General features: G+C 40.0%; 2 protein-coding genes across 6 annotated transcripts in view; one reads left to right on the top strand and one right to left on the bottom strand.

Annotated features, from left to right (window-relative positions):
- The window catches only part of CENPN (centromere protein N), a 27,911-nt gene extending 24,348 nt beyond the window's left edge, over positions 1-3,563 (bottom strand). Inside the window, exon 1 of one of the 3 annotated variants that reach the window (XM_004377709.2) lies at positions 3,491-3,563. In XM_004377709.2, the coding sequence (XP_004377766.1) occupies positions 3,491-3,510 (20 nt within the window). In that variant the 5' untranslated portion in view covers positions 3,511-3,563. Of the gene's footprint in view, positions 1-3,378 lie in introns of all 3 variants that reach the window. The other 2 variants (XM_023732529.1, XM_023732530.1) reach the window with 2 other exon arrangements.
- CMC2 (C-X9-C motif containing 2) overlaps positions 1-13,419 on the top strand; it is a 90,023-nt gene that overhangs the window by 65,158 nt on the left and 11,446 nt on the right. The window contains exons 1-2 of one of the 3 annotated variants that reach the window (XM_004377708.2): positions 3,885-4,003; positions 11,529-11,644. In XM_004377708.2, coding sequence (XP_004377765.1) covers positions 11,564-11,644 — 81 coding nt within the window. In that variant the 5' untranslated portion in view covers positions 3,885-4,003; positions 11,529-11,563. Of the gene's footprint in view, positions 1-3,884; positions 4,004-4,338; positions 4,831-11,528; positions 11,645-13,419 lie in introns of those variants that run through there. The other 2 variants (XM_023732531.1, XM_023732532.1) reach the window with 2 other exon arrangements.

The raw sequence follows: 13,419 nt of genomic DNA, 5'->3' as shown, positions 1-13,419 counted from the left end.
ATGTGGCTATCTGGTGGAAGAGCTTCCCAGACAGTGGGAGCAGCAAGTACAAAAGCCCTGAGGTGAGAGCTTGTGTGGAGGTAGCCAGGGACCAGCAAGGAGACCTCCAGTGAGGCCGGAGTGGAGAGAGTGAGGAGGGCAGAAATGAAGGCAAGGTCAGAGATCGTGGAGGGCCCAGTAGGCAACTGCAAGAATTATGGCTTTAACTCTGACAGATACAGCCCGCTAGAAGCTCCTGAGCAGAGGTGGGACAAGCTCTCACTTATGTTTTCTACCAGGATTAATCTGGCTGCTGTGCTGAGAAGGAACCCTAGGGAGGCAAGGGCAGAGGCAGGAGGCCAGTTAGGAGGCTACTGCAGTGAAACAGGTAAGAGATGATGGTGGACCAAGGTGGGAAGTGGTCAGATTCTGGATATTTCTGAGAACCCACAGGATGTACTGATGGATTAGATGTGGGGTATGAGAGAGAGCAAGGACTCAAAGATGATATCAAAGATTTTACCAGGCAATTCAAAGGATGGAGTTACTGTTACCTGAGACAGGGAACACTGTGGGTGGGGCAGGGAAAATCTGAATTCCATTTTGAACCTGTAATTCTTAAGAGAACTGTTAGACTCCGAGTGGAGATACTGAATAAATAGCTAGATTTGTGAGTCCAAAAGATACACCAATAGCTGGAGATAAGAGAAGATTGTAGCCTCTTTATTCTTTAAATGAGTCACCACTTAAGATAGAACAATTACCTGCACTTTTCCAGCCCCATGCTGAAGATGACATTCTTTAACTGTCCAAAAGGTTTTGAGCCCCAAATCTAGTGTGGCTCCCTCAGCAACAGGCAAGGCAATCATCTTCATGAGCATGACCAGGGGCTGTATTAAACATGGGGCATAGGGAAGGGGGATTCTGAACCCTTTTACTACTCTCCTCAGGGCAGACACTTGTGCGCCAAGTGTCACAGCTGATCTCCACTCTGATACCTCATTTATGGACAATGATGGCATGTCCCACCCTCCCTTCTTTTGGATATAGAACATCAAAAGCAAAGAAACATGATTTCTAAACAAAGATTAAGCAGGATATCTGCAGACTTTAACTTCTCTTAACATCCTATCTTTCAGGCAGGAGCACTCAGATCTTGGTGTCTGTGTTTAAGACAATAGGCAGTCAATCACATCTTTGTCCACCATGACGTATGGGATGCCCAAGGACATAACAAAGGAGTATCCCCCTACAAGAATCCTGGCTGTGGCTTATTTGTACCATACCTTAAGTGTCTTTTTCTTATTTATTTTTGTTGTTGTTATTGAGGATACATACACCAATTCAACAGTTTCTACATGTACAATTCAGTGACATTGATTATATTCTTCGAGTTGTACAACCATTCTCACCATCCTTTTCTGAGTTGTTCCTCCCCCATTAACATAAACTCACTGCCCTCTAAGATTCTTATCTAATCTTTCGAGTTGCTGTTGTCAATTTGATACCATGTAGATAATTCTTAAAAGAGCATAACGCTCAAGGCAGACCTTTTTTTAGTAAGCTAAACCATGTTTTGGTTTAAAGAAGACTTCAGGGAGTATTTCTGGTTTACGGTTTAAGGATTATTGCAGGGCAATAGTTCCAGGGGTGCATCCAGCCTCAGTGGCTCCAGAAAATATACATTCCTGTTCTGCATTTTCCCCTTTTTGATCAAGATTCTTCTATAGAACCTTAGAGCAAAATGTTCAGTAATGGTAGCTGGGCACCATCCAGCTCTTCTGGTCTCATGGCAAAGGAGGCAGTTGTTCATGGAGGCAATTAGCCACATATCCATTTCCTCCTCCTATTTCTTACTGCCCTTCTTCCTCTGTTGCTCCAGGCAAATAGAGACCAATTGTTGTGCCTTGGCTCTTAAGCGTTTTTTGAATATTGGATATAATTTACAAATGCCCATTTTTGAAAAGATATGGCTAGTTAACTGTATTTTAAAAAGATACTGAAAATGATAGAGAAAAAGAGGAATGATTAGCAGTCATTTAGAAAGAGAAAAATAACTGAATTAAGAACGTGGGAACAAAGTCAGGATCATGAAAATTGAGTCTTATTTGTTTCCTTGTCAAAACACACGACCATACTGCCTTAGAGTGAAGACTAAAATCCCTACCATGGTCTACAAGGCCTTGCATGGTCTGGCCCTAGCTGTCTTCCCATCATCTACCACTTTCTCCTTGCCTTTTTGCTCAGCTATACAAAGGATCTCTAAGACAAAACCATCTCTCTCACAAAGGACCACTGTACCTACTGCCGTTACACTGCCTAGAAGGGTCTTCCTGCACAAAATCACATGGGTGGCGTTTTCTTGTAACTCAGGTCTTGGCTTAGGTATCTTCTCAGAGAGGCTTTTTCTGATCACACAGTCTAAAGTTCCTTCCCTACCTTCCACTGTGTATTGTCTTTACAGAACTATATGGAATTAACTTGTTTATTGATTATTATCTGTACAATATTGAGATCTACAAGGGTAGGAACTATGTTTGTCTTATTCACAGCTACATCCCTAGAATCTCCAACAGAATCTAGTCAATCAGTAAATCTAGTAAGCCTGAGAACCCGTCCAGTGTGTACTTGATAAATACTTGTGGAATGAATGACTAGGTACTCTCACTAAGCAGTGTGCCTGAGGCGATAAAAAAATAGGCAAGGATTAGGATTCAACTGTCAGTGAATTATCAAACCAACACTTCTCCCAAACCACTACAAGGCAGGGGGGATGGTGAGCTTGAAAATTGAGATTCCCCGGCCTCATCGAGTTAAACTAGGAGATGAGGGACGCCGAGTAAGGCTTGAGATTTTGCATTTTTAAACGACACCTCGGGTGCACAACACCATTCCAAAGAATTCTAGTAGCAGGACAGCACACTCAATTTCACCAATAAAGTTGGAAAAGCCTTGGAAAAACTTTTGATTCGCAATGATTACTTTTATTTCTTTCTACTTCCTAGCGCTTAGCACAGTGCCTGGCATTCAGTAGGGGCTCAAGATATATTTACTGAATGACCTCATGATAAAAAGATCCCTTTTAGATAACGTTCCTGTAGATACACGGCCAAAGAGCCGCAACAAAGAGCATAAGGAGCGATGCGAGACGCGGCAAGGACGAAAAAGGACGAAAGCCCCGGTGAACTACAAATCAAAACGTAACAACTCTAGGCGAAGAAAGAATGGAAGAAGCTCCAAAAGTTCAGCAGCAAATCACGTGTCGAGCCGGAGCCACATCCGCCCTGACGCGTCCCCTACGTATGGCCCCACCCTGGCGGATGTGACGTAACGACCGAGAGGTACCGCCCTCTCCCCACCACAGCCCCCTCTCCCCCCGTAGTCCCCGTCGGTCCATACCTTGGGACTTACAGCAGTAAATAAAAAGTCGTCCCAGAGGCCTGCGATCTGGCTTTCTCGAGGCTCCCACCACCGTCTGAGGTCCGATCCCATGCCACCAGGGATCTCTTACCGGCTCATATCTCCAGCCATGTCACTTCTCAGCAGCTGTTCCCGCCCGCAGTGCCTTCAAAGCCACCAATTGCAGTTCCCGCCGCTCTCAGTGCCCCGCCCACCGGTGGTAAAACTTTGGACCGTACCCTCCGTACAGGGGATCGGGTGGAGGGAGAGCGGAAGGAGCGAAACCCATCGAGCCCCGCATCATTCTTCTTAGTGGAGAATTTTGTTAAATACTAGTAACCTCATTCACGATATCTGGTTTTCTGATTCAGTTTGTTGTTTTGGCAATGCCGTGCCCCAGTGGACTCGCCGCCCCTCCCCGCACAGCGCCCGAAAGTGGGCCAGTCCAGGCCGGCTGGCGCACGCGCCTCAGTGGGCGCCCGGCGTGGGCGGGGCGAGCGGAGGATAGCTGTGGAGGGCGTACCGCTTTTTCGCCGCCCGCTTTTGGCTCCTCAGGCAGCTGGCCTCTGAATCGGGGATCTTCGTCGAATACAGTTTCAGTCCTCCCCGTGTGGTTGCGAGTCGGGTGAGTTTCAAGAGTCCTGGCCGTTCTGAGGGGCGGTCTCTTACTTGGCATCACGCTAGCTGCGGGCGTCGGGGGAGGCCGCGGGAGCCCGGCTTGTGCATTCTCATTTCGCCTGCTCGCGCGCTCTATTTGTGGCCCTTCCCGCCGGACCTTACGACCCAAAGGCTCTCGCAGGTTCGGGCCAGGGAGACTATCGGGGCGGCTTTTGCACCCTCAGCCCTGGAGCCGAGCATTGCGTCTGGGCCTTCGAGGCGACCCGAGGGACTTTACGAAGTCTCTGCCCTCAGGAAGCGTGGGTGCTCACGAGCGGCCTTTGGAGCCAGACCTCCCCTCACTGTCCGAATCGGCCCCGCCACAAGCTAGCTGTGTGACCCTGGGCGGGCTCCTTCCCCGAGCCTTGGCTTTCTCGTCTGTAAAATGGGTACAGCCTTTCTCAGCGGTTGTGAGAAGGGGAGCTCTTAACACAGTGTCTGACAGTGAGCACTCGAGAATCTGTGTTATTGTTATTTAGGAAGTTAGAATTTGCATGTAGATTATGGGAACCTGTTAGAGCGCGTCTCAGTTGCTGTGACTTGTCGCTAATCCGTCTTGTGTTCTGAGACCCGGTAAGATCCCCATCTACACACTTTCCAAGGAAAATAGACATTTCAGTCTCTTTTATTGGATTTGAGGATGACTGTGCTTGTAATTTCGCAGTAGGTATTCTATGAAGAGTCTTAAGTGGATAGAAGTTTTGGAAACCACGCTGGCAAAGGAGTTCTGTTGTGGCACATTTGTATCTCCTTTCGTGTAAATGCAGGTTTTTGCACTTGTTTACTGGATTTTAAGTAAGCCTTATCTTCATTCTCTTTTTACTGTGTTGAGGACTGAGCTAATTCTTAATCGCTGTTAATCATCATAAATTCAACCTTACTATGTGCATTTACAAGAATACTCTCTCTAGCCTCTGAGTTCTTTGACGTGTGTATTCGCAGCATGCTCGTCACCTAGTAAGTGCTGATAAATGTTCAGGGAAAAATGCACCGTGGTTCCAGTGGAAGTTAGAGTAGTTTAAGGCACCCCGGTGGCGAAATGGTTAAATGCTGGCTGCTCACCAACAAGTTGGTGGTTTGAACCCACCCAGAGGCTCCTCGGGAGAAAGACGAGCCAGTCAGCTCCCCAAAAGATCACAGCCTTGAAAACGCTATGAGGTAGTTCTACTCTGTCACAAGGGGTCGCTGTAAGTCGGAACCGACTCTGTCGGCACCCAGCAGCAACAGAGTAGCTTAAGTCTTTTTCCCGGGCAAGGTGGTAGTGTGGCATGGTCTACTAATCTCTTACTTGATAGCATCTGTTTAAATTTGGTCACTTTGTGGCTGGGATAAATGGAAGTGTGTAGGGTAAGTCGTCCCCTGATATGTCTGCTACCTTTGCTGAAATAAGATTCATGGTTTGAAAAGGTTGGAGAAATACTAATTTAACTAATTCCAGTGCTTTCTGAAATTTAAGCTTTTAACAAACATCTTTTAGAAACCATTAAATATTAGTTTGCAGTTTTTCCAGAACAGATTATTCAGACACTGAACAAGAATTTTGCCTTGGTTTTTCGCTTGTTTTAAAATATTAGAAACTGTAACTGTAGTATCAATTTCTTTCTGGTGCAGCCACACGATAGCAAAATCTTTCTAAATAAAAATCAAGTGGCATTAAAATATAAGGTTTCCCCTCTGTGATTATAAATCTGCTGAAGTGTGTTATTAGAATGCTTACCCTTTTTCTTTACTAGAGTTAATATTTTGCCTACTCTAGATTTATTTATTTTCTAAGGTTGTGCCACCTGGTGGTTGAAATCTGCTGTCTATCCTGGAATACTCAAAGGAGACTTTTACCTCAGAGTCTTTGTAGAGTAAGGTGAAGGAATGAATAAAATATGACTATAATTTTTATGTCTTTAATGAGAGTACCCTACGGCGTCTACCCTCGCAGCTTACCCCCGGTGAAACTTTAAACATTGCTTTGCAGGTGTCTGTTACGCAGATATCAAAACTTCAGGTTTTGTCACAGCTGAACATTTTTAATTGTCTTGTTTTGATATCATTGAAATCTATGTACATACACGACAAAGAGGGAGGGAAATGGCATGGGAAGGGAACTGTTGAAACTGTGGTAAGTTTACCATTCTAAATGTTTTCAAAATGCTAGTGTAAAAGTGAGACTGAAATTTTGTGTTTAACTAATAGCAGTTTGAATGGCATTTCTCTCTCCCCCCCCGCCCCCGTCACTGCATGAGGTCCTTATCACAAACAAGTGCTCCCTTCACTTTTGCTTCGACAGTGCTGCTGATGTTCACAGTTACCTTGGCATTACCTTTTTGGAATTATTTTCAGTATTAGTGGTAGCATGTGTTTATCATTTGTGAATTTTATTTTTGGAAGTGGCTTAAAATCATTTACGTGTGACTTAGGTTTGGGTAGAAACTTAAGAATGCAACACAAGACTATCCTCTGTGACATCCTCAATTGATATAATCAGTCTCTTTTTGGGCACACTGTGATAGATAACTCAGCTTCACACAGCACCCTGTTTCACTGTTGGACAGCTCCATGAAGTGACATCTGCGGATTACTGCAACAGTCAGTGGTCTCATCTTTGGAACATGAGTCCATGTGGAGTTACTCTTACTGTGATATTACCTTGAATATGTAAATAAAGTGACATAAAAAGAAGAAGAAAAAGATGACAGCTGCTTCTGCAACTTTTGTCTTTTGGTTTCCAGTCCTGTCCCCAGAAACATCAGAGTATATTTGGTTCAGCCTTTCCCATCATGTGACTGAGAGCATTTCAGATTTACAAACAATGTTTTACGTGTCACATTCACTGTTTACTATTTCAGATATTCTCACATATGTTATTTTAAACCCCGTGACAACTCTGAGATACAGGTCAAGAGCTAATTCCATTTTATGAAAGAGGAGATTTAGTTCTCAGATTAAGTAACCAAAGTGATATAACTTGTGAATATGTGAGTCCACAGCTTTTGCCTTCAATCCCACATCCTCTCCCTTCAAATTCATTGCGTGTCGTAGTTTAAGCAAGTTATTTCTTTTTCATATCTCCTGTTGTAGGCCTTTCTAAGTTGGTAAATATTCCCGATTTCATCAATGGTTCCTTATTAAAACCTCGTGTCCATTTTAAGCATCCCACCCAGGAATATTCAAACTGTCAATTTTCTCAGTGTGGCTGACCAGTGATGAGTAACGTGAAGCTATTCTTTCCTTGATCTAGACGGACCTTTATTTCTAATAATACAGGATAATGTTACATTGCCTTATTTGGAACCTAGTCCCTGGAATTAGCACCTGTTGAACTTATAGCCAGCTAGAGGCTCTTTAGGAAGTTGTTTTGTCTGTCAGAATTTATTTTATTCACAAATTGCTGTGAAGGGAGCTCTTTCCTATTCTAAACATGGGAAGATCTATCTTGATGAGAGATTATGTTGGGTAGTTGCTCTGCCACTTACAGTGTGACGTGGGGCTTAGTTTCACTATGCATGTGGTTAGTGCATATTTTGACTTACAATAAGGCAATTTCTTATGGTTCAACCTATTTTAAAACGGAACCTACTTCATAGGTTTGTTGGGTATTACAGATTTGTGCCTAACACATGGTAAACAGAAAAAAGAAAACCAAACTTGTTGCTGTCGAGTCAATTCTGACTCGTAGTGACATGGTAAGTGTTCAACAAATTATTTTCTAAACTAATAATGTAAATATCTTTTTTTTATGGCTTTAAAGAAATTCTAAAATAAGAATATGGACTATATATTTAGCTTTTCTTCATAAAAAATATTTTGAGTTATGATAATGTCATTAGAATAGGTTTTTTAAAATGACAAATGGAAAGTATTAGCACTTGTTTAAATGTGTTCTGAGAGAACAGTGCCATTGTTTTATAGTCATGCTTTGTATATTACAGCCAAAAGTACAGCAGTACATCCATTTATGCATCAACAGAAAGGCAAAGCCAGATAAAACAAGGTGGATGGAAGAGAGTGTAGGAGAAATGGTAGATAGAGGGAAAGGGGAAGAAGAGAATCTCCAGCTAAAAAGTGCGTGCGTGCACACGTGTGTGTGTGTGTGTGTTGGGGGACAGAGAGGATGTTTGGTAAAGCAAAGAATTTGTTAGATAAGGTACAAGGTGTTTACAGCTGTGGGTTAAATCTTATCTTCCTACCAAAAAGAATAGGAAAAGGAAACAAAATTAAACCATATTATTCTTTGATCTAGGATTCCTACTCTGGCTGGGTTTACAATATCTGAAGTAAACTTTTGTTTTGGGGGAGGGAGATATATCATTATATGTATCTATACTTAGATATAATATGCATGTACGTATGCATCTCTGCAGCCAAAGTATATGTCTTTTCAGGTATTTACTTTTCCAATTAAAGAGGTCATTTCAGTATATCATAAGCTTATTTCTCAACTGTAAAGGCATAAATTTGAGGGCTAGTTGATAGAAATGTGCAAAAATATTTTCTCAAATACACTTGCAAAATAAAATGTTAAAGATAACTTCTAGGTGACTAAAGCAGTGTACTTTTTCCTTTGGAAAAAATAAGCGAGGGAGCCACCAGATAACTAAGGTGCATAATATTGGTACGACATTAAAAGAAAAAAAAAATCTGTTTCTGTAGTTGATTCCGACTCGTAATGACCTTATAGGACGGAGTAAAACTGCCTCACTGGGTTTCCAAGGAGCAGCTGGTGGATTTGAACTGCCGAAGTTTTGGTTAGCAGCCAAGCTCCAGTGGTACAATATTAGATGACTTAAATTTCTGAACTGTATGAAACGTTGTTTTTCTGAGACAAAGAAATTGGTATCATTAAAAAAAAAACTTTATAGCCGGTGGCAAGCAAATAAAACTTGAACTTGGCGGTATTTCCATTTTTCGTTTCAAATGCGCTAATACTTAACTGGGCACAGTGGCCTAATTTGTGATCTTCAGCTGTACTGTGTGTATATATATGTGTATATAGTAGCATAGTAATTACTGAATGGAACTGTTGTCTACTGGTATTTTTATAAGTTAAATCTGAAATAGTAATTATACTGTAATTTCTGGAATTTGTTTAGACTTTTTTAAGAATTTTATTTATTGGGAGTGGGAGGTGGATGGGCAATTTGAATTTCTTGCAACTGTTTTTTAATAGCTTATTGAAGTTTAAATTACATACTGTAAAATTCACCCCTTGTAAGTGAATTCAGTAATTTTAGCAAATTTATAATGTTGTGCATCCATCAACACATTTCAGTTTTAGAACATTTTCATCAGCCAAAAAGGTTCTTTATGCCCATTTACAAATTAATCCCTGCTCTCACCCCCAACCATATGCAACCAGTGATCTGCTTTTCGTCTCTACAAATTTACTTTTTTAAACGTACATTTCATATAAATGGAATCATTCAAATAGTCTTTTCATCTGTCTTCTTTCACTTGGCATAGTGCTCCTTTGAGGTTCATACATGACAGAGCATGTATCAGTAGTTCATTCCTTTTAATTTCTAAGTAGTATTCCATTGTATAGATACACCACATTTTGTTTACCCATTTACCTGGTTGTTGGAAATAGTAAATTCTAGTTTTTGGCTACCATAAATAATGCTGCTATGTACATTCACATACATGCCTTTGTGTGGACATATGTTTTAATTTCTCTTAGATTTGTAGGAGTGGTAATTTTAACTTTGTGTGTCTGTGTGCTTCAGGTGAAAGTTTACAGAGCAGTAAGTTTCTCATTAAACAGTTAATATACAGATTGTTTTGTGACATTGGTTGCCAACCCCACGATGAGTCAACAGGCTCCCGTTCTCCACCCCAGTTTCCCTGTTTCCATTCGTACAGTTTCCTGTCCCTTCCTGCCTCCTCTCATCTTTGCTTTTGGGCTGATATGCCCATTAGTCTCATATACATGATTGAACTACAAAGCACGTTCCTCACGTGTGTTATTGTTGGCACTATAGACTTGTCTAATGTTTGGCTGAAGGGTGAACCTCAGGAGTGACTTCAGTACTGAGTAAAAAGGGTGTCCAGGGGCCACACTCTTGGGGTTTCTTCATTCTCTGTCAGACCAGCAAGCCTGGTCTATGTTTAACTTTTTAAGAAACTGCCAGATTGTTTTCCAGAGTGTCTGTACTGTTTTACATGTGAGGTCCGTTTTCTCCACATCCTAACCAACACTTGGTGTTGTTGACTTTTTGATTTGAGCTATTGTGGTGGGTGTGCAGTGGTATCTCATTGTGCTTTTAAGTTGCATTTGCCTAATGACTAATGGTGTTAAGTATATTTTCATGTGCTTAACTAAGCATTCTTTTATTGTTTTTGGTGAAATATCTATTCAAATCTTTTGCCTCTTTTTGGCCTGTTTAAAAAAGTTAAGATTGTCTTATTGAGCTATAAGCGTTCTTTATATATTCTGGTTACAACTCCATTATCATATATAACTTGCAAGTATTTTTTCCCAATCTGTGGCTTGTCTTTTCATTTTCTTAATGATGATTTTTGAAGCATAACAGTTTTTAATTTTGATGATTTTTTTTATCAAGGTCTTCTTTTATAGATTGTGCTTTTGATGTATCTAAGAGCTATTTGCCCAACCTAAGGTCATGATTTTCCCCTGTGTTTTCTCTCTTGGAACTTTGAAAAGATTAAAGCAATTAATTGGTTCTTTCTTTTGATAATCTTTCTGAGCTAAAAGGAATGTTGTTGTGTGCTGAGGAGTTGATTACCACTCATAGGTGCAGGAAAAAAAGAATATGTAAATAGTGCTGAATAACTGTAGCAGACACCTCAGAATAATGTTTTCCTTTGTCTGTGGCTACTTATTTTCCACTTTGTGAATAAACCAATTAAGCTTAATTTCAATGATTTCAGCCTTCTGTTTTCAGTGTAGTAATTGCATTTTATGGATTTATCTGCTAAATTTGAACTTTCAGAAATTTTTTTCACATCTGCTTCTCGTTTCACTCATTGTTTAGGTTTTCTCAGCCAGATGTTAGGAAGAAAGCAGTCTAAATTAAATCACACTAATGTGAGACTGACTAATGACCCTTTAAACCTCTCAGAGGAATATACATTATTAAAAGGATTAATAATGTAGTTCTCAAAACTGGTAGAATTTCATCTGAACAAACTGAGCAGTAATCAATTTCAGGAATGTGAGAAAGGTATTTGAAGTCAGGCTTATTGATATAGGCCAGTGGTTTTTACTTAAGTACTTATTTGTAGGATTGGGTCTCTAGAGGATTCCTGTTCTGCTTCTGAACCTGTGGGTCCTTTAAACACACCTGATAACTTACTGAATATATTAAATCATTGGATAAGGAAACTGAGGTTCAAGTTTAATAACTTGCCTGAGGTCACACAGCTGGTTAATGGTCAACATTCTTTTTTGATAAAGGTCACTGCAAGTTCTGATTGAAAAGAGTTTTAGGTTGCACTAACAAATATATTCATGCATATTCAAGACACTCTTGTATCCACAGGTTGCTCTGCTGTGATCCATCACCTTCTCCTAAAGATGCATCCTGACTTATCTCCACACTTGCACACTGAAGAATGCAACATCTTGATTAACTTGCTAAAGGAATGTCACAAAAATGTAAGAGTTCAGAAAAATGACCAAAAAGCAAAAATAAAACAACACACTAATGTAAAATGTTATCTCAGTTGATGGAAGGGAATGATAATGTTTTAGTTACAGATCTTGGAGCTTAGTAAAGATTAATAGTTGATGTTTGTGATTTTTCAGAAACCATCTCCTTTTATGATAGTTAAAAATCAAGCATGATAGTTTGTTAGGGAACTCCTTGAAATAGTGTATAACAGTTGGATTCCATGTTCTTACAATTAAATGTTTTCCCCTTCCTAATTATACGGTGCTAGTACAATTATGTTCAGCTCTGACTCTTCTGAGCATAATGGAATTATTTTAAGACTTTCTTTTCCTTAATGGCTACTACTGTGTATGTTTAAAGGAAATTAAAACATTTTATATAATTAGATGTTAACTAGATCTAATTTATGATTGGCCTAATTTGACAGGTTTACTTGTTAGTGGAATGGAAATGAAATTCCATGGTTAAAACCAAAATAGAAAAGAAGCTCGTTCTTGGAAAGCATTAAAGCAGACAGATATTTTTATAGATTTTGAATATTTAGCTTTTTTTTCATATATTTGGTACATGACATTGTTTTAAGAAGCATTTGTGTTTTTCTTTAACTTTGTGTGATGTATTCGTTAATTTTTCTCATATTTATAAACTGTAGACATATCAAATTATAATAATAGTAAGCATCATTTAAATGAGTAAAATTTAAAGACTGAAAATAAGGTAATAACTAATATCCCTGGCCAGTGAAGTCGGATATTTTTACTGGATCAAAGAATGTTGTTGGCTGCAGTATACTTTAGGCAAACTGTATTCACCATACATTTAGATCAAATATTGGGAACTCTTCTTATACTCCCTACTTAACTGATCCAAAGAAAAAATGAGCCAGACCATATAAATAAAACACAACTTTAGATTTTTAAAAGGAAAAACATAAAATGCTTACTTTTTTAAGAACAGGAAAGGATTATTTGTGTTGACTTAATGTTTCAATGCTGTATATAGCCAGTAATAGTAAGAAACAGGAAAGGATAGAACATCTGGAAGAAAGAAGCACAGTGGGGAGAAAGACTTTCAGAAATAACATTTCAATCTTGTCTTTGAGGATTTTGCCAATACAACCTTGTAGAAGTGTGTCGTGTATTTTGTAACACTAGATATAAATAAGGATATCAGCTCTTCATGTTTATTTCCTAAGTCATTCAAATTAAGTCAAGGGCCAGTTTTTCAGTCCTTGCTTTTACTTAATCTTTATTACATTTTTATATTTGCATATTGCCTTTTGGTTCATGACTATTATTTATTTATTTATTGTACTTTAGATGAAGCTTTACAGAACAAATAGTTTCTCATTTAACAGTACACATATTGCCCTATGACAATGGTTAACGACCCCATGACATGTTCAACACTCTCACTTCTCAACCTTGGGTTCCCTATCACCAGCTTTCCTGTCCCCTCCTGCCTTCTAGTCCATGTCCCTGGACTGCTGTGCCTCATTAGTCCCGTTTTGTTTTATGTGGCTATCTAATCCCCGGCTGAACGGTAAACCTTGGGAGTGCCTTCACCACTGAGCTAAAAGTGTGTCCGGGGGCCATAGTCTCAGGGTTTCTCCAGTCTCTGTCAGGCCAGTAAATCTGGTCTTTTTTTTTTGAGTTAGAATTTTGTTCTACGTCCTTCTGCAGCTCTGTCCAGGACCTTCTGTTGTGATCCCAGTCAGAGCAGTCAGTGGTGGTAGCTGGGCACCATCTAGCTGTACTGG

Source organism: Trichechus manatus, unplaced genomic scaffold (genome assembly GCF_000243295.1).
Source record: "Trichechus manatus latirostris isolate Lorelei unplaced genomic scaffold, TriManLat1.0 scaffold00053, whole genome shotgun sequence".
Taxonomy (NCBI): domain Eukaryota; kingdom Metazoa; phylum Chordata; class Mammalia; order Sirenia; family Trichechidae; genus Trichechus; species Trichechus manatus.
The sequence above is the reverse complement of the archived record's forward strand: the minus strand, read 5'-3'. Positions and strand labels throughout refer to the sequence as shown.